The 21,220-nt window shown below is 40.6% G+C and overlaps 1 protein-coding gene across 1 annotated transcript in view; it reads left to right on the top strand.

The window, feature by feature from the left end:
- mettl25 (methyltransferase like 25) overlaps nucleotides 1–14,113 on the top strand; it is a 31,680-nt gene extending 17,567 nt beyond the window's left edge. The window contains exons 8-12 of the mRNA XM_034163711.1: nucleotides 2,052–2,125; nucleotides 3,815–3,908; nucleotides 5,299–5,373; nucleotides 10,382–10,453; nucleotides 13,404–14,113. Coding sequence (XP_034019602.1) covers nucleotides 2,052–2,125; nucleotides 3,815–3,908; nucleotides 5,299–5,373; nucleotides 10,382–10,453; nucleotides 13,404–13,550 — 462 coding nt within the window. The 3' untranslated portion in view covers nucleotides 13,551–14,113. The remainder of the gene's footprint in view (nucleotides 1–2,051; nucleotides 2,126–3,814; nucleotides 3,909–5,298; nucleotides 5,374–10,381; nucleotides 10,454–13,403) is intronic.
- The last annotated feature ends 7,107 nt before the right edge of the window (nucleotides 14,114–21,220 follow it).

Genomic DNA, 21,220 nt, shown 5'->3' on the forward strand with positions numbered 1-21,220 from the left:
TGATATGGGGCTGCATGTCAGGTAAAGGCACTGGGGAGATGGCTGTCATTACATCATCAATAAATGCACAAGTTTGTGTTGATATTTTGGACAATTGAAAGGATGTTTGGGGATGATGAAATCATTTTTCAAGATGATAATGCATCTTGCCATAGAGGAAAAACTGCAAAAACATTCCTTGCAAAAAGACACATAGGGTCAATGTCAACGAGCAGATTGATGCAGGTGTTAATTTGGGGGATGAAAATTTACAGGGTGATTCCATAATTTTTTCCTCTGCTTGGTCTAAAAAAGTAACCGTTACTGACTGCCACAATCTTTTTTTCTTGATTTCTTATAGTTTTTCTTAAAGCCAGAAAGTTGCCATTTGAAATGACGTTAGTTTTGTGTCATGTCTGTGATCTGCTTTTTTTCTACAAAATTAAACAACTGAATGAACATCCTCTGAGGCCGGTGATTCCATAATTTTGCCAGGGGTTGTATATACTCAACAAAAATATAAACACAACACTTTTGGTTTTGCTCCCATTTTGTATGAGATGAACCCAAAGATCTAAAACTTTTTCCACATACACAATATCACCATTTCCCTCAAATATTGTTCACAAACCAGTCGAAATCTGTGATAGTGAGCACTTCTCCTTTGCTGAGATAATCCATCCCACCTCACAGGTGTGCCATATCAAGATGCTGATTAGACACCATGATTAGTGCACAGGTGTGCCTTAGACTGTCCACAATAAAAGGCCACTCTGAAAGGTGCAGTTTTGTTTTATTGGGGGGGATACCAGTCAGAATCTGGTGTGACCACCATTTGCCTCATGCAGTGCAACACATCTCCTTCGCATCATCCGTGAAGAGAACACCTCTCCAATGTGCGAAACGCCAGCGAATGTGAGCATTTGCCCACTCAAGTCGGTTACGACGACGAACTGGAGTCAGGTTGAGACCCAGATGAGGACGACGAGCATGCAGATGAGCTTCCCTGAGACGGTTTCTGACAGTTTGTGCAGAAATTGTTTGGTTATGCAAACCGATTGTTTCAGCAGCTGTCCGAGTGGCTGGTCTCAGACGATCTTGGAGGTGAACATGCTGGATGTGGAGGTCCTGGGCTGGTGTGGTTACACGTGGTCTGCGGTTGTGAGGCTGGTTGGATGTACTGCCAAATTCTCTGAAACGCCTTTGGAGACGGCTTATGGTAGAGAAATGAACACTCAATACACGAGCAACAGCTCTGGTTGACATTCCTGCTGTCAGCATGCCAATTGCACGCTCCCTCAAATCTTGCGACATCTGTGGCATTGTGCTGTGTGATAAAACTGCACCTTTCAGAGTGGCCTTTTATTGTGGGCAGTCTAAGGCACACCTGTGCACTAATCAGCACCTTGATATGGCACACCTGTGAGGTGGGATGGATTATTTCAGCAAAGGAGAAGTGCTCACTATCACAGATTTAGACTGGTTTGTGAACAATATTTGAGAGAAATGGTGATATTGTGTATGTGGAAAAAGTTTTAGATCTTTGAGTTCATCTCATATAAAATGGGAGCAAAACCAAAAGTGTTGCGTTTATATTTTTGTTGAGTGTGTATATATATATATATATATATATATAATCTGTTGACTGTTGGTACTCAACACCCATCAAAACCAATCCACATAAATTATTTCAAGCCCAAATACAATCATTCACAATGACTCAAGATTCTCTTCATTCTGGATCTCACGCTCGGATTCAGTCCCCTCGTTATTGACTGCACTGTGTTTATATGAAACGCGGCGCTCGTAGCTCCAGGCCAACGCGATACACAATACCGCCACCCATTAATACGAAATGTTTATAAATATTAATGCAATCACGGCGAGATTGATTATTTGTGGGAAGTGAGTCCTGGATCCAAAAGCAGGCGCTTTCACTCGCTCACTCGCGTTGCATCAGGCTCAGAAATCCAGCAGGAAAAAGTGTCAGAAATACAGCGTATTTGACGAAAAAGCAATCAGGATGTGTTGTTATACGCTGAATACCTGACTGTGTGTGTTGGTTTGTGCAGATTCAGATGGAGTCTCTGTTTTATCGGGCAGTGCTTCATGTGATTCTGAGGGACCATTATAGTTCCTTTAAAAGGTAACACAACAATATGGCAAGTTTTTTTATTGTGTTTTATTTAAATACCAGTGTGTAAAATGTGAGTATGAATTTTATTTTGGCAGTACACCGCATATTAAAGGCACCTTGACACTTGCACAAATTTGATCCCTGCACTCGTCACTCCAATGCATCCCGGTTGACACGACGCTATATAAAATAATCATTTCATAGCCGATGACGCATTTGCTCTCAGAACTTGGCTGTTGAAACCATTTGTCATCGCTCCCAGAATCACGGACAAATGATCTACAGCTGCAGGTTGTCTCGTGCGCATCGTGCGGCAGAGAACACATTTGGAATCTTGCATCAAAGGTAATTATTTATAATATATTGTAATGGATTGATAAAACAGTTGCATTTTCATTCCTTCTCATGAGTTAGATAATGTTTCTGTGAAGTTATGTTTATTATAGATGTAACATCTCATCATAATCGTTCAGATGCGCTGCGCGCAATGAGAGTGTTTTTGAAGAGGTTGTGCAATGTTCACAACTAGTTCACGAGCTTAATGCGTGCCAGAAGTTTTGAAAATTAAAAAATTTTCTTTGCACACTTGGCACGCAGCCACACACATTTTACGATGAATTTATGACAAGGATCAAATTTGTGCAAGTGTCATGGTGCCTTTAGAGGATAAAACATTGGTTCTTTCACAGTCATCTACAATATCCTTTAAAACTTTGAAGTTTTTGGTTATTTTCTGTCATTGTTTCGCTCTTCTGCTGATTGTGATTTCTGTAATTATTATTCTTTGTCTTAGCTGTTTAAATCGGTTGAACCGCCCCATAGAATGAAACGGCCACACCAAGATTAGCCTCTTCCAAATTGCTGTGACCTTCAGCATAATGACGATCATCAGGTCGGGATCGAACATCCATTAGTTATCATCAAGCAGCACCGATTCATCGATGCTGAGCTCTTCAGGACAGTTTAACACCGTCTCTGTTTGCTACAACAAAACAAAAAGGAAGATTAAACAATGTGTTCAATGTTTATTTCATTAACCGCAGCTACTACAAGTACACAGCGTGTGCTGACTTCAGCCGTTCAATATGAACTTCAAAAACGGCGCCATCCAAGTTCATTCGCTTGTGCTTTATGATGTTTCTAACACCAGAGGGCACAAATAGCCTGGAATATTTCACAGCATTTCTTTCAGATCAGTTTGTGATGTGTTCAGGCTGCATTTAGCAAACCTCCTATAGTCCCTATGATCGGGACTACAGAAGAGTGTTTGAAAAAAGGTTTTGAAATATTCCGGAGCATTTTGAGTTAGCTGTCACTAATTCACTGTACTGAAGAAAAGTTTGGCTCTATCCCCTAGTCAGACATTCTGTCTATTGTGTTATTCTGGTTTTACATTGCTGTTCTGGTGGGAAAAGCAACTTTATGAAGCTTCTGAACTTTTCCTGGATGACCAACCTACACAGAGTTCTAGTGTACATTTCGTCCGGAAGAGCGACGATCACACTATGTGTTGAGAAGGCAGGCAAACTACCTGAATACAACCACAGCTATTCATAATTATCATGAATTTATCCAGCATCCACTAAACATCCAGCAGGTGGCAGAAACGTCAATGGAATTTAAGGCAAAACAAAGTTGCTCATGGAATTTGAGGGTGTTAGAATTGTATGATTGTGTATTTTTGTGTCTGATCTGCAGTGAAAAGCGAGTTGGAAATGTCTACTCCAAAGCAAAATCATTTGTAGACTATGTTCAGCGAGCTCTCCGAAAACTGGACCTGGATGAATTCAAGGTGGGGATTGAAATATTCCAATTACTACAACATCACTGACAAGAAACAAACTGTGGATGGTTATTTGGAGGCATCACTGAGAAATTCTCATCACTTCCACTAGATGGTCAAAGGGCATTTTGCACAGTTATTTAGTCAGTCTATCAACAGGCAAGCACCAGATTTGTATAGCATGGGCTAGCTAAGAAAACAGAAATGTTATAACCTCAGCAAAAAATGGAATGGTTTGGAAAATGCAGATTAAAAATGAACGGGAAGTTGATGTTGCTACTTCACAAAGGGTTCCCAAAGTAATCCCTTGCCCATTCTGTTATATCAGCTATTGATGAATGACAGTTCTTGATGCAGTGCCGTCTGAAGAGTCAGAGATCACAGGTGTTCACCTTAGGCTTGCGACCTTGCCCTTATCTACTGAAATTCCTTCGTCCATCGTTTGATATTTTGCACTGTAAAGGGAAAAATATGCAAATCCCTTCCAATATTTCTTTGAGGAACATTGTTTTTAAACATTTCAATTTTCTTACGCATTTATTGCCAAACTGGAGATCCTCTGTCTATCTTTGCTCCTCAAATACTCAGTGTTTTGTAGATACTGCTTTTCTACCAAGTCATGATAAAAGGCACCTGTTGGCATCACCTGTTTAAAGTAACATCATTAAATTTTTTTTACCTAGCATTACTTCAAATGCATGAATGGATGAATATTAACAAATGAAATGAAGATGACCCAACAAAACAAGAAAAATCTTGGGTTCATAGTGTCTACAATGTATTAAAAGTCAAAATAAATGTAACGGTTAAACGCCAGGGGGAATTCCTCTGGAATTGTAGACTCATCTGCTACACACTCCAGTATCAAGGAGTAGTACTGCCACTAATGGGTCTCAGGGCCTATACAGGACTTAAAAAAAAAGAGGACAGACTACTCCAACTTTTTGAAAATGGCAGGAACATTCATCTGTGTTTGTCCAGTGACTATACACACCATCACCAAAACAGCCACTGTGTTGCGTTGCTTTGTGTCCTTCCTGGGGGTACGCGTCAACACCAAATCAAGCCAACATAGGCGTGTAAAATTTGGCAGTTCTTTGAGGAGCTCCTCGAGGCTTTCTGCATAAGTGATTTAATTCCCAAAGAAGGCCAAATTAAATTTCCCAAATTTACATCAGAAAAATACATGTTCGACGTGCCGCGCGCAGTCCAGGGATTTGGGAGGATGAATTTCCACTTTGGCGTTGTGCCATCTGTCTTATGTTGGTCTCCACTACACAAGCCAAAACTGTGCGTTTCTTCCTCACCTTCTTCCATTTCTGTCCTGTTCATTCACATAAAGAGTGTCTGTGTTCTCTGAGAGAATTTGTCTGACTCACACAGTTGTCTCTTTCGTCAGCTTTCTGAGAGCGTCATCCAGGGTTACCATGACACTTACAGGCCGCGGATGGGCGAGATGCAGGCCTTTAATATGGTCAGTCCACTCTGTCTTCTGTTACAAATATATAGTTAGATTAATAGTGTTAACACAGGTCAGTTACAAGCCATCTTTGTGCCATACAGTGACTTCTCTTTTTTCTTTTTTTCTTTTTTTTTTTGCCAAGTTGTGTGTCTGTATATTACGATGGCGTTTTAGGGCCACATTGTTTTTTTTTTTTGTTGTTTTTTTTTTTGTTTTTTTACTTCAAGAATGAAGTCATAATATTAGGAGAACAAAGTCATAATTTTATGAGGAAAAAATTGTAATATTACGAGAATGAAGTCATATTACAAGAATAAAGAAGGAATTTTATGAGAAAAACCTCTGGACGTTAGATGCATCAGTGTGCTATTCAAAGGGGTTTTGTGGTTTCTCAAGAAACAATCAGACTGGTAATCCAGATTTTGGATCCCAAAGGAGTGGCACTACGGAGTGCATGGCGTCTCCGACATCGGCAGTACACCTGCAAAGGCCCCAACGTCATATGGCATATGGACTCATATGCTAAACTAAAGCCTTATCAAATCAAATCAATTTTATTTATATAGCGCCAAATCACAACAAATAGTTGCCCCAAGGCGCTTTATATTGTAAGGCAAAAGCCATACAATAATTACAGAAAAACCGCAACGGTCAAAACGACCCCCTATGAGCAAGCACTTGGCGACAGTGGGAAGGAAAAACTCCCTTTTAACAGGAAGAAACCTCCAGCAGAACCAGGCTCAGGGAGTGGCAGTCTTCTGCTGGGACTGGTTGGGGCTGAGGGGAGAGAATCAGGAAAAAGACATGCTGTGGAGGGGAGCAGAGATCAATCACTAATGATTAAATGCAGAGTGGTGCATACAGAGCAAAAAGAGAAAGAAACACTCAGAGCATCATGGGAACCCCCCAGCAGTCTAAGTCTATAGCAGCATAACTAAGGGATGGTTCAGGGTCACCTGATCCAGCCCTAACTATAAGCTTTAGCAAAAAGGAAAGTTTTAAGCCTAATCTTAAAAATAGAGAGGGTGTCTGTGTCCCTGATCTGAATTGGGAGCTGGTTCCACAGGAGAGGAGCCTGAAAGCTGAAGGCTCTGCCTCCCATTCTATTCTTACAAACCCTAGGAACTACAAGTAAGCCTGCAGTCTGAGAGCGAAGCGCTCTATTGGGGTGATATGGTACTATGAGGTCCCTAAGATAAGATGGGACCTGATTATCCAAAACCTTATAAGTAAGAAGAAGAATTTTGAATTCTGTTCTAGAATTAACAGGAAGCCCAATATGGGTGAAATATGCTCTCTCCTTCTAGTCCCCGTTAGTACTCTAGCGGCAGCATTTTGAATTAACTGAAGGCTTTTCAGGGAACTTTTAGGACAACCTGATAATAATGAATTACAATAGTCCAGCCTAGAGGAAATAAATGCATGAATTAGTTTTTCAGCATCACTCTGAGACAAGACCTTTCTAATTTTAGAGATATTGCACAAATGCAAAAAAGCAGTCCTACATATTTGGTTAATATGTGCATTGAAGGACATATCCTGATCAAAAATGACTCCAAGATTTCTCACAGTATTGCTAGAGGTCAGGGTAATGCCATCCAGAGTAAGGATCTGGTTAGACACCATGTTTCTAAGATTTGTGGGGCCAAGTACAATAACTTTAGTTTTATCTGAATTTAAAAGCAGGAAATTAGAGGTCATCCATGTCTTTATGTCTGTAAGACATTCCTGCAGTTTAACTAATTGGTGTGTGTTCTCTGGCTTCATGGATAGATAAAGCTGGGTATCATCTGCGTAACAATGAAAATTTAAGCAATGCTTTCTAATAATACTGCCTAAGGGAAGCATGTATAAAGTGAATAAAATTGGTCCTAGCACAGAACCTTGTGGAACTCCATAATTAACCTTAGTCTGTGAAGAAGATTCCCCATTTACATGAACAAATTGTAATCTATTAGATAAATATGATTCAAACCACCGCAGCGCAGTGCCTTTAATACCTATGGCATTGACTCCGGTAAAGTTAGAAAGATATTTAGAGATTCAAAATTAACGGCTCAATAAATCTTTAAGGAACCATTGTAGAAAAGCAAAAACCCTCGAACCTATCGTCAGGAAGGTAGACAACAAGCTACAACTTTATTTTTATCCATATGAGACGTTCTCTGAGCTGAAAAAAATAACAGCACCACAGAGGAGGTTGTCACGGAGGCTGTTTTGTGTGCTGTCAAGGTTTAATTTCCGGAATCAAGCTTTTTTCTCATATAAATATAACTTTATTCTCGAAATAGTACAAGTTTTTTTTCCTCATAAAATTACAACTTTATTCTCATAATATTACGACTTTTTCTCATAATATTATGACTTTATTCTCTATATTGTGTGCTGTCAAGGTTTAATTTCCGGAATGAAGCTTTTTTTCTCATATAAATACAACTTTATTCTCGAAATAGTACGTTTTTTTTCCTCATAAAATTACAACTTTATTCTTGTAATATTACGACTTTATTCTCGCAATATCGTGACTTTATTCTCGTAATATCATGACTTTATTCTCTATATTGTGTGCTGTCAAGGTTTAATTTTTGGAATCAAACTTTTTTCTCATATAAATACAACTTTATTCTCGAAATATTAAAGTTTTTTCCTCATAAAATTACAACTTCATCCTCGTAATATTACGACTTTATTCTCATAATATCATGACTTTATTCTCGTAATATTACGAGAATAAAGTCGTGATATTATGACTTTATGACTTTATTCTCGAAGTCTTAAAAAAAAAACTCAGTGTGGCTCTAAAACGCCATCGTAGTACACCACCACAGTGGAGTTGGAAATAAACAATCGAGATGTGCTTCCTGTGTCAACTTTAAGTTTTCAGCAAAAATGTCAGATTAACCATTTAGGAATTATGTGCATTTTATACGTAGTTTCTCCATGTTAAAAGTCTGTAAGTAATTGGCAAACAAAGTATGAGAATAATTAATACAAATCAGCATTTTCATGTCACTGAATATGTCTTGGAGTTCATTTACATCAGCCATTAAAAATACAAACCATATGGTGCTGTATGGTATATCTGTGGAGTAGGTAGTTCCCAAAACTTAGTGACCGTGCAAGAAAGAGACTAGTGAGGAAAGCTGCCAAGACACCAAGACTACACCGAAGGAGTTATAGGCTTCTGTTACAGCAACTGGAGAAACTGTGCGCAGTGCAGCTTTTGCCTGTTATCAAGTTTTATGGTGGAGTGGAACCGAGAAGGATTTTCACAAAAAGAAGATGCAGAATTTCAGCTGCAGTCTTTACGTGCGTGTTTTTGGCAGCCCCTGGTTGCTTGGAGTCACTACAGGGAATCTGGTACAGATCCATATTGGGATTGGGCTCAGGTTTTACACTAGATGCCCATCCTAGCATAACTCCAGCTCTTCATGAAGAAACATGCTCACTGTTCTCCATGTTTTCAAGCATTCTCCCAGCCAAATACTAATGAGGTCTCACTGTGCGCCTGAGAGCCGATGCAACGAGGTGTGCACCACAGTACAGACTGATTTTTTTTTTTTTTTTTTTCATGATTGGTGTAAATTAGGTCCAAGACATATTCAGTGACTTCGAAATGTTCATGTATCCATCCCTTGTTGAAAGAAAAGCAGCTTTGAAATTGGTTTGTATTAATAATTCTCATAGGGGATTTGTCCAATTACTTATGACCTCTGAAAATGGAAGAAGTCTCTGTGTGTATGAAAATGGCTGTACCTGTAAATGGTCTCACATTTTCCAGAGCTGCACCTTTGTTCTTTACGTGGAACTCACTAATTCACAGTGGGGTTTTTTTTTGGGGGGGGGGGGGAGTTTAACGGTGGACAGGAACTGTGTGTAGCACATGTGCACAATACAGTCTGTGCTGTTACTTAACAGAAGGACTTCTAAATTCCAAACATAAACAATGTGGACAAATAAACCTGCCTTTACAACTGATCAGATGTTAATCCTCAGACAGACACAGCTTTATGGCCCACAACCACATGGAAGTGAGGAGTGAATTTATGCAGGAAGCCCTCAGCTTGTGGTGTGCACCATAAGGACTGTTAAATTACAGAAATAAGCAAGATTGACAAATAAACGTGCATTGGAGAACATAGTAGATAAAAAAAAATAAATAAATCTGATGAACATGGATTGCTGGCCCTCAGCTTTGGAAACACTGTAGTAACAACATGTTTGATTTTCCTTTTTATCAGCTATTTAATTTGAGGGTTTTATGCATTGTTTCACATACTTATTATTTTATTAGTGTTTGGGTTTATTTTGTTTGGTGCTTCGATTCCTAGGAAAGACCAGTATAAATAGTTCAGGTTTTTTTGTTTGTTTATTTATTTTTGTAATGTTTTTATTTATTTATTTATTTTATTTTTTTGTATTTTTTGATACCAGAGTATAAGTTGCAGGACCTCTCAGACTAGTAAAAATAAATAAATAAATAAATAAAACTACAAAAATACAAAAATTGCATCACTGTCCATATACTTGTGGACCTGACTGTGTCATACTTGCGGTTAGATTAGTGCAACATGTTTAAACTCTATTTAATTTTTTTCCCTGTTAAATGCCATCAAATTGCAGTGAGGTCATTTTTGTCTGCAGGGAAATAATTCAAGAATGACTGTCCAAAAGGGGAACAAAAAAACAATTTCTCATTTAAACTGAAACCAGTCATTTTGGTGTCAACCAACATAACAGTTTCACATTGTGACATAAAGCAGTAAAATGGCTTTATGGTTGTTGTTCACCATTTACCAGGAAACACGTTTTGTTTTGTTTTGGGTTTTTTTGCTGTTGCATTCAAAGGTCATTGTGAAAACTGTGAAATTAAATTTTAACTTTAGTACTTCAGCATTTTCATGGTTTATGATTTCTTCATGATTTTGTTGGTTGGTTTGTTGTTTTGTTGTGATTAATCTGCATTACCGTCTCATATTGCACAAATGACCTCTCTTGTCTTCTTTTTTTTCCCCTGTAGTTGAAAGTAACCCTGGCTCCATGTATAGAAGGTCTAATTCTCCTTGATCGACTGTGTTATCTGAAAGAACAGGTAAAGTTATTAAATCAGATTCTAAATGATCTCAATTTTATTTTGGTGTTGATCTGTGCACCACTTGGGTTTCATTAAACCCATATTCTGATACCCAGAGCCTGATTTATATACACAGTCAGCCACAAAAGGGTCGGCCGATACTGCTTTTTTCAGGACCGATACAGATTATTGCTAATGTTGGAGACCAGAAACTGATATTTGAAACCGATATTTACCTGCAGTAAAAATACAAGTGACAAAAAAATGTCAAAATTTAGAATAACATAAACTCAACACAAAACTTTCCTAAAATTCCTTTCAGCATATATAATAACCAAGTGGCCTCTGTGTGTGTGCGTGCATAGGTGTGTATGGCTTCCATCACGGTGAAACCAGGGAGAGCTGACATTTGCTGTTTAGTATGTTTGTGTATTTTGGGTCAAGGATGAACGGTGCCAAAACTGAACATTGATAATAATATTTTTAGAGAAGCTACATATATTAGCTAACAACACTGAACAATGGACGTTGATATTTACATTCTGGACTTGCACACCGATCCAGCAGGAGGCGGTAAATCATCTATATATTAAAAGCGTGAGTGCATGATTTTGTATAAGTTCAACATAAGTACATAATATAATTGTAAATACGTTAAAAATACATGGATGACACAAGAAAGTGAAAACACTTATTTCCATTGTGGTTCATTTAAACATCAAATGACACAATAGAAGTAAAAATATAATAATGATAATAATAGTAATAGTATGTATATGATAACATGAACCTAAACAATTTATAAATACATTAAGACAGTAAATTAACATTAAAAAATTAAGTAATTCACAGGAAATAAAAGGGCTGAGTTCTTCTAAACACTGTTGAGGTCTAAGGTTCTAAAAACATTCTGGACTCGCACACCATTCCAACTCATTATATAAACTTTGCACAGTTTATTACTATCCTTGAAAAATGTCAGTTACCTATTTTATAAACACGACCCAATCTAGAGCCCGTGGATCCCCACGAGCAATGCGCTAGTATATAATATTATATAGTATATAATGTCGCAGAATCTTTCAGCATGACTTTCACACAAAAAGAGTAGCGAGCTGTAAGCAGCGTTTTTATGAAATTGAACAAACAAATTAATAAATGTAACAGTTCTCTGACATTTTATAAAGTTAAAAAAATAAAATATAATAAATGAATAGCTTTCAACATCATTATTATGAAGTGGAATAAGCAAAGTAGGTTGCTTGTTTTATAGAATAAGTGATTGAAATGCACACACAGAGAGTGTGTGCCAACTACAGGGGCATCACACTAGTCAGCCTCCCTAGTAAAGTCTACTCCAGGGTGCTGGAAACAAGGATCGACCGATAGTCGAACCTCTGATTGAAGAGGAACAGTGTGGGTTCCATCCTGGTTGTGGAACAACCAACCAGCTCTTTACTCTCCCAAGGATCCTGGAGGGTGTCTGGGAGTATGTCCATCCAGTCTACATGTGTTTTGAGGACTTGGAGAAAGCATATGATCATGTACTCTGGAGATACCGTGGGAGGTGTTGCGGGAGTATAGAGTGAGGGGGTCCCTTCTCAGGGTCATCCAATCTCTGTACTCACAAAGCGGGAGCTGTGTTCGGGTTCTCAGCAGTAAGTCGGACTTGTTTCCGTTGGAGGTTGGCCTCCACCAGGGCTGCGCCTTGTCACCAATCCTGTTTGTGATATTCATGGACAGGATATCAAGGCGTAGTCGGGGGAGGAGGGTTTCCAGTTTGGTGGGCTCAGGGTCGCATCACTGCTTTTCACAGATGATGTGATCCTTTTGGCTTCATCGGCCGGTGACCTCCGACACTCACTGGATCAGTTCGCAGCCAAGTGTGAAGCAGCTGGGATGCGGATCAGCACCTCTAAATCTGAGGCCATGGTTCTCAGCAGGAAACCGATGGATTGCCTACTCTGGGTAGGGAATACGGCCTTGCCCCAAGTGAAGGAGTTCAAGTACCTCGGGGTCTTGTTCACGAGTGAGGGGACGATGGGGCGTGAGATTGGCCAGAGAATCGGTGCAGCAGGGGCGGTGTTGCATTCGCTCTACCGTACTGTTGTGACGAAAAGGGAGATGAGCCAAAAGGTGAAGCTCTCGATCTACTGGACACACTTCGTTCCTACTCTCACCTATGGTCATGAGGGTTGGCTCATGACCGAAAGAACTAGATCGTGGGTACAAGCAGCCGAAATGGGCTTCCTCAGGAGGGTGGCTGGTGTCTCCCTTAGAGATAGGATAAGTTCTGTCATCTGTGAGGAGCTCGGAGTAGAATCGCTGCTCCTTTGTGTTGAAAGGCACTTGCACGGCACTTTGCTCATATTAACGTTAATTCTTTTATTATTTGAGTTTATTTTGGTTAGTACTTTGGTTCTCTGCATAAATAGTCATAATTATAATAGTCAACAGCCATTATAATTATTATTCTTAATAAATGTGTAGTTTTTCAGTATATAAATCGCAGGACCTCCCAAACTAGCCTCCCCCCAAACCAAAAAAAAAAAAAAAAAATCTGTATCATCCGGGCTCTATGGCCCAGTGATAGTTGCCTTGCGACAGATGGAAGATAGGGCCCTTACTGTTTCCATATAATTTTGCAATGGGCACTTCATTAAATTTTAACAATTCTGATAACAGGTGTACAAACACACATAAACTGATAGATATAATGAAAATAATGATATTAATTAGGTCCTTGTTGGAAGTTATTAAATAAAACCCTTAACGAGGCAACAAGAAACCAACCGGATTTGAACGAGTCGAACAAACACAATATATGTGCCAATGTTCCCTTTCTGTGGGTTTAGATAGGAAATCAGAGGCGTGACAGTACCTGGGGTCCCATCCCAAACTGGGAGCAGGATTTTTAAATCCTTGTGTTTTTTTGTCCCCCCTCTCCCCCTTGCTGTGCGTGCTGCAGGAAAACGTTGCGTTCTCTGCACTGGTGCAGCTCTTTGATCCTCTGCTGTCACCGAGGTGTTACGCTGTCATCGGAGTGAAGAGGTTCAGAGAATTACAAACCGATGATGCAGAAGAACACAATTGCGACGCCCGTCCTTGTGATTAATCCACATCGACAGTGATTCCACGATTGTGATTCCTCGTGAATATTTGTGGGAAGCATTTCTCACTTTCACATATTTATTCTTTTTTAATAATTAAACACCTAATTGTTTTAATGAGTGGTTTCGTCTTCCGTTTTGCTTCTCTCCTTGGCTGACAAACGCTCCAAACACCTGGAAAAGCTGCCGGTGGCGTTTGATTGAATTATGGTCACCTCTGCCTTTTGTCTCCACTTTAGAGGGATTCCTTGTTTTTAAAGCACCGTTCTGGGGTCAGGGCCATTGTGGGATTTAAGGAGACTTCTGTTCCGCTTGTTGAGTTGTGGAAACCTGGAAAGGCCATTTTTAAAGTCGCAGACCTCAGGGAATAGTGGAGAAAGGTAGAGGGGTCACGAGGGGCCCTCGACCACTCCTTTTAATCTGGAGTCCTGCTGTGTTGTGTCATTCAGTAAATCAGTTTCCTTCCATATTTTAAAACAAAGCTGAAGATTTGTGTTCACAAACAAGTTACGATGATGGTGAAGTGAGAAATGGAGGTACTGACTAATGTGTTCAACAGGACAACCTATTATTTGAAGTATTAAGATGCATTTTTAAACTCATTTTGAAGATACTTCAAGAACATGAAGATATCGAGATGTTTGTTGAAGGTGGTCAAGGTTGTCTTCATGATTGTCTTCTTTTGGCTTGTGTTAGCTAAGTAGCATGAATTCTAGGACTGAGATCTCTGTGAAATGGTCTCATCAATCTTCATGACTCTGGGTCCTCCAGCTTTGAGACTGAGACATGCGTAGCAAGACCCTATGAAGTCATGAGGTTGGTGAATTCCAGGAGAGTGAAGGTCCAAGTCTTTAGGGTCCAGGTGCTGCCTGTGTTATTGTGTGGTTGCCAGGCTTTGTCACTAACTAGTGCGATGACTAGATGTCTACTACTAGGTCAGTTAGGAAAATACTTGGATACCTCTGGAATGACTTTGTGTCAACCAAACCGTTAAAGAAACTAAGATGAGGTGTATCACTTGGATTGGACTTGGATTGTTGGACAGCTACAACATTTTGGCCATGTGGTACGTTTCTGTTGGCTTGATGCATTTTCCAGTGTTGACGACTCCAGTCATTGGAGGAGGACAAGAACTCACCCATGTTTCACCTGGCTGTGGTAGACAGGTGGCTACTTGTTGAGAGGTGTGGATGGACCAGTTGCCTGTGTAGTTGGTTATCATCCAGGACCACAGGTGGTTCCACAGTGCGCTGGATGCAGCCAGCACCAGTTCACATTCACAAACCTGTCTTCTTGAAGGCCAGTCTCGTCAAGGGGGCGAACCCTTTAAGTTTTAGTATTGATGGAGGTCTTTTTGTGATTTATTTATTTTAGGAGTTTGTCAAAATACGTGACCCTTATTTGGAGTAAGCGGCTGAAGATGAGTGAGTTCCTCACAATTTTACACTCATGTAGGTGACTGAGCTTATCTGCTCTGATTAGTTCAGGGACAAATGGAAAATATGCAGTACATTTGGATCCAGAGGACCACGATTGGGAAACACTGACGTATGCTGACAAATCAAATTAAGTTGACCACAAAAAGCACAAAATATCTTGCGTTCATACTGTCTGCCATGAAACAAAAGGGCAAGCAACTCAAGCCGACGCTGAACACTTCATGATTTGTGATCCCCAGACGGCGCGGCATAAAAAAGTTATTCATCAATAGCTGATATAACCACATTAGAAATTTTTTCAAGTACTACAATAGAGTTACATTCACGAACACCACTTTACTGTGCAAGAAAAGCAGCCTGATGTTAACCTGGTCCAGAAGCAGCATAAGCTTCTCTAGTTGTGGAGAAATCTGGGTTGGACATCAAACTGTGAAAATGCATACTGTGATCAGACGAAATCAGTATTCCAGATCTTTTTTGGAAGAAATGGACGTCGTGTACTCCAAACCAAGGATGAAAAGGACCATCCACCCTGTTACCAACAGCAAGTCCACTAGCCAGGGTCTGTCATGGTCTGGAGTTGTGGAGTTGTGAGGTAGTTTACACCTCTGTGATGACAACATTATACAGAAAAGGACACTGAAATTTTAGAGCAACATGCTGCCTATAAGATGACAGTGGGCTTTTACAAGTACCTGGGTGTTCACCTAAATAATAAACTTTCTTTATAAGAAAGGCCAGAGCAGACTCTACCTGCTGAGGCGACTCAAGTCCTTTGGAGTGCAGGGGGCGCTCCTGAGGACCTTCTTTGACTTTGTAGTGGCATCAGCCACTTTTTACAGAGTGGTCTGCTGAAGCAGCAGAACACTACACTGGACCACTATATGGGGTTAAGGAATAATGTTTTTTGTGGCAGTTTTGCAGCCAGGCCCTTTCTGCTGGGGGCAGAGTTGAGCTCAGCTCCTCTTAGCTACCTCACTGTTGCAAAATACATAGCAGACAGGAGCAAAAGGGATTAGGGTTTTTTCAAGTTACTAGCTATTTTAAAAAAAATGTTAGCAGTCTAAAAGTTCTCGGAACTAAATTTATCGGAACATAATTGGCCCAAAACTTATCTGAAAAGCTAATCCGCTAACAAAAACATTAGCTTCGATAATTATCGGTTATCGGATTAGCTGAACAGTGCCCACCACTGCTTGTACACTAGTGTACAGCATCACTTGAACACTTGTGTAATATTACTTGTATATACTGTAGTCAATGCATTTTTCAGTGACAATGCAAAACCACATTCTGCGCACATTACAAAGACATGGCTGCAGAGGAAGAGGGTACAAATACTGGACCGGCCTGCCTGCAGTCCCAACCTGTTCCCAATAGAGAATGCGTGGAGAATTTTGAAATGAAAATTGCAATGATGATGATTTTGCACTGTTGCACACTTTGAAACGTGTATGAAATGAAATTGACCTCACAAAACACGAAATGCCTTTGGTTCATTCAGTCTGCAATGAACCAGAAGTCAAAGTAAACGTAAGGATCACTGTGGTTTTTCTTTAATTTATGTTTTCCATCTCAACTCTTTCTGATTTGGGGTTTTCAATTGAGTCTGAAACAAAGAAACCTCTGTTGTCGTGCGCGCACATTCTGCCATCACATCTTCACGCTATAATTTGTCTCTGCAGCTGCAGCAGGCGGGTTTTGTGTTAAAGTCTCTGAGGTAGCGCTCAGTCCCACAGCTTTATTTTTATCTCTCTGAAGCTTTCCGCTGAGTCTGGCTCGTGTTTGGATCTGGCACCGTGTTTGCACTGACAACCTGCTCGAACGCCCAAACCTGGAGTGACACAAATACAAGCAATTCAAGATTTGGACAAGGCTCGTTGGAGTGTTTGTTTTGGCGGGTTGACTCATATCCTGTTGTCCTGACCCGTCCCTGATGCGTGCACATCAACACTTGTCCCGGCGTGACCTCGATTAAATGGTGCATGTTTGAAAACGTCAGTATGAAGTGAATAAACAGGAAAATGAGGCAGAAGCTGTCCAGATGGTACCGTCACTGCAGTTTCAGAATGCGCTGAGGTTGGTCGACAAAAGGAAGCTACTACACATTTTAAAAGTTTCAGGAAAGAAAAAAAAGCACAAAAAGACTAAACAAGAACAACACAACACCAGCAGGTCATTCAAACACGTAACTGGACAGTGGATTCATTTACATGAATACAAACTGTACAGTAAATTTGACTGCGCGAAAGGAGATTAGTGAGGGAAGCCACCAAGTCACCCAGGCAACTCTGAAGGCATGACAAGCATCTGTGGATGGAAATGATCTTCAGTACGTAGGGAAACTGTAACGGTGGTCTGCATGCAGGTTTCGGAAAGCAATTAAATTTCACTACGCGACGCCAAAAGATAGAGCGATAGATATTACACGCCTTGGGTTTTTGCCTTGAGGCTTGAGCATTTGCCTCCCATTCAGTACTTTAACATTTCCCATAATTCCCCTGGCGGCCCCCTGCACTTCCCAGAATGCACCGCCGTGCCAGCAGAGTTCCGACATCTCACAGCGCATGTAAACAATGGCTAGCAAGGATGTGGATGGCGTTGATCCAGCGAGTTCACGGGCGATTATGATGATGACACGTTCGCCCAAGTTGAGAGGGTTAGCTAGAGGAGGTGTAGCACCTGTGATGGACTTCTGTGTCCCCCGATGTTGTCTTATTGTCCATACCTCACGAGTTTTGTTTACATTGTGCCCTGAACCGGAACTCTGCTGAAACTGACCTCTCACGAGTCACAGACCACGAGATGGCGCAAGATTCACAAGTGCGAAACAACAAATGCTGGGAAAACTCATGAAGGTAGAGTCCAATGAGGGTAGCAACGCAGGTTGCTCAACTCTTGACTTGCATCTCCAGCTAACTTCATGGTACAGTCAAACACAGAAGGATTTTCACAAAACATCAGCTCGAGGCTTGTGTCTTCTGCGTGCCTTCTGAAATGGTCTTGTAGCTAAAATTTCACTTATTTTCAATATAATCCTTCTCTATGCTGCTCCACCATGACGCTGTGCAATAGATGAAATAACAGACACAAGTAGCACTAACCCCAATGCTACATAAGCCTATAATTCTTTCAGCATTGTGGTGAGTGCCTTGGTGGCTTCCCTCACTAGGTCCCTTCTTGTAAAGTCACTCAGTGCAACAGTTGTCTGTTGAATCACCATTTATACAGCTTCATAGTAGAGTGGAACAGAGAAGGTGTTTCATGCAAGAAAACATCAGTTCTGGGCTCAAGTCTCCCATGTGCCTTCTGGCAAATTGTAACTGAAATTTCATGTATTCTTTTAAATAAACTTCTCTGTTCTGGTCCATCGTCAGTCTGTACAATAATCTGGTGATGCAGCAGACAGCAGTAGCTCTAACCTAATTTGCCTTTAACATCTTCAGCAATGTCATTGGTGGCTTCCCTCACTAGTCTCATTGCAGAGTCCCTCAGATTTGAGACCTGATTATTAGACGGTTTGTAATTTTTAAAGATTGATGTAAATGAAGTCCAGGACATATTCAGTAAATTGGAAATGTTCATGTATCCATCTCCTAACTTTTCAAAAGAAAAGCAGCTGTAAAAGATGATGATTATGTCTTATATTTAGTTTGTCCAATTTGTTATGGACCTGACTGCACATGTACCAGTACAGGAAATCAGTAAAGAATCTGACTAATCAACAGGATCAATGACGACAGATATTGATGAATAATAATCGTGCCCCGTAAGGAATGACTGAAGTATGAATAAAGGCTTTAGTTATGAACCGTTCTTTTGAAAAATCATTCCATTCCTCCACCTCTGTCAGTGTGTTGTAGCAACTCAAACAGGAAGGGGCCTACAATTACAACTGTTAACCATATGTGTCTAAACAATTTTTCACTCAGTAAATGTTCACAGTTTAGACCAGAAAAGGAAAACAAAAGCTTGCTTTCGAGTCTGGTTTAATGAACCGTCTGTGCTTACACTGGCTGCAGTGTGTGTTAGTCAGGGATCCTTAGTGAAGGATTTTCATGATGTGAACATTGAAGTTTCAATTACGGAGGGATTTTATTTTTGCAATAAGGATTTATTTGAAACAAGACATCCAGCAGACACTGGTAAGTGATTTTGTTTTACAAATACTGTATGTTTGTTTGCAGTATACCAGGTCTCTGCTGTGCAGCTCCCAGCTGGTAGCACTGCTGCACGGCACACATTTTATTTTTACATATATTGTGCATTGGGTCTAAAGTCTTTTTCATATATTACACTAATTTTGTGACCCAAAGACTTTGATAAACCCATTTCTAACACCAAAGCAGTTCATCCACATTAATAAAGCTGTATTTTCACTAAATATTTGAAACATTAAATAAAATAAAATTTCAGGGTTAAAACCAAATTGTCCTCTTCAGGAACCATCACCCTATCATGGTGGAGAGGTTTGAGGGAATCAGGGTAGGGAATGCGGTCTTGCCCCAAGTGAAGGAGTTCAAGTATCTTGGAGTCTTGTTCACGAGTGATGGGACAATGGAGCGTGAGATTGGCCAGAGAATTGGCACAGCTGGGCCGGTGTTGCATTCACTCTTCTACAATACAGCTCCCTTTTCATCACAACATACTGTTGTGACGAAAAGGGAACTAACCCAAAATCTACTGGTCAGTCTTCATTTCTACTCTCACCTATGTGCATGAAGGTTGGGTCATGACTGAAAGAACTAGATCGCGGGTACAAGCGGCCAAAATGGGGTTCCTTCAGAGGGTGGCTGGTGTCTCCCTTAGGGTGAGAAGCTCGGTCATCTGTGGGGAGCTCGGAGTAGAGCTGCTGTTCCTTCACGTTGAAAGGAGCCAGCTGAGGTGGTTTGGGCATCTAGTTAGGATGCCCCCTGGGTGCCTCCCTAGGGAGGTGTTCCAGGCACGTCCATCTGAGAAGTGATCCTGGGGAAGACCCAGGTGGAGAGATTATATCTCCACACTGGCCTGACAACGCTTTGGGATCCCCCAGTCAGAGGTGGTCAATGTGGCACAGGAAAGGGAAGTCTGGGGTTTCCTGTTAGAGCTGTTGCCCCCGCGACCCGATCCTGGATAAGCGATTGAAAATGAGTGAGTGAGTGAGTGAGTGAAGCCAAATTGTATCCTTTCCCCAATGTTCTAGACAAATATATGCCTCATATTCAGACAGTTGAGACTGTTCTGAACATTTTGATATGCAACAAGGGACATTATACAATGTGCAAGTATCTTAAATGGCGAATTTCTGGAGTTAAAGGAAAATGACGGGAAAGGCCAGTGAGTCTGTACACCCAGAGGGCTAAGACTACAACAGTATCCTTACAAGGCTGAATATGCAGGTTGTGCAATACGTTCTTCATCTTGATCATTGCACAAACGTTTATGGAGAACACCTGAAAACAGAGACATAAACATCACCATCTCCTCGGTGGAGGAACGTCCCCTCTCTTTGACCTCATGCTCACACACAAGCCTGACATGTAACGATGACCTGCATTTGAATATAATCCCCATGTTGCTCCGGTTTAATGGTGCCAAACACATACAGGAGTTTTCTGATCAGATGTGGGCAGACTGCCATCACAGATAAGAAGTGAAAAAGTCATTCTGGCTTTCATCTTCCAGATGTCCTGCTTGTGAGAAACGGGGGATTTGTTCGTAAATTGAACTAGGCACATCGTGCTTATTTTCTCTGTCCTCACTTCACGTCAGAGAAGATTTATTATTTGAAGAGAGGCGCAGACAGAAACGCATTTTACACCTGTCACAGATGTAATCGTGGACGTGCAGCGTAACAGACAGACTTGCCATACCAGGTCAAAGTTTGGTTCTGGGGAAACACGACTGAGAACACACAACATATTTCACAGCACGCTTCTAATAACAGTATTTGTCCCAAAAATCACACATTTTCCCATTAAAGATGGCTCATTCTCTTGGAATGATCCAAATTAGATCGAGCCAAAACAGTTGCAGAAGTAGAGAAATGTGTAACTTAAGATCGGGTTGGAAATACTTTAACTTCAAAATGAAGCATTATTAGAAAATATTTTTTTGCCTGCCTTTGACATATGATTGGCCCAGTTCTGTCCAACACAGGACAGTGATATAGCTACAAACCTTGCAAAAGTGTAGGTCGTTGCTCAACTGAGTAACCAGACAAATCTGAATGCTCATATTTAATTTAATCTTGCGGA

Source organism: Thalassophryne amazonica, chromosome 22 (genome assembly GCF_902500255.1).
Source record: "Thalassophryne amazonica chromosome 22, fThaAma1.1, whole genome shotgun sequence".
Taxonomy (NCBI): Eukaryota; Metazoa; Chordata; class Actinopteri; order Batrachoidiformes; family Batrachoididae; genus Thalassophryne; species Thalassophryne amazonica.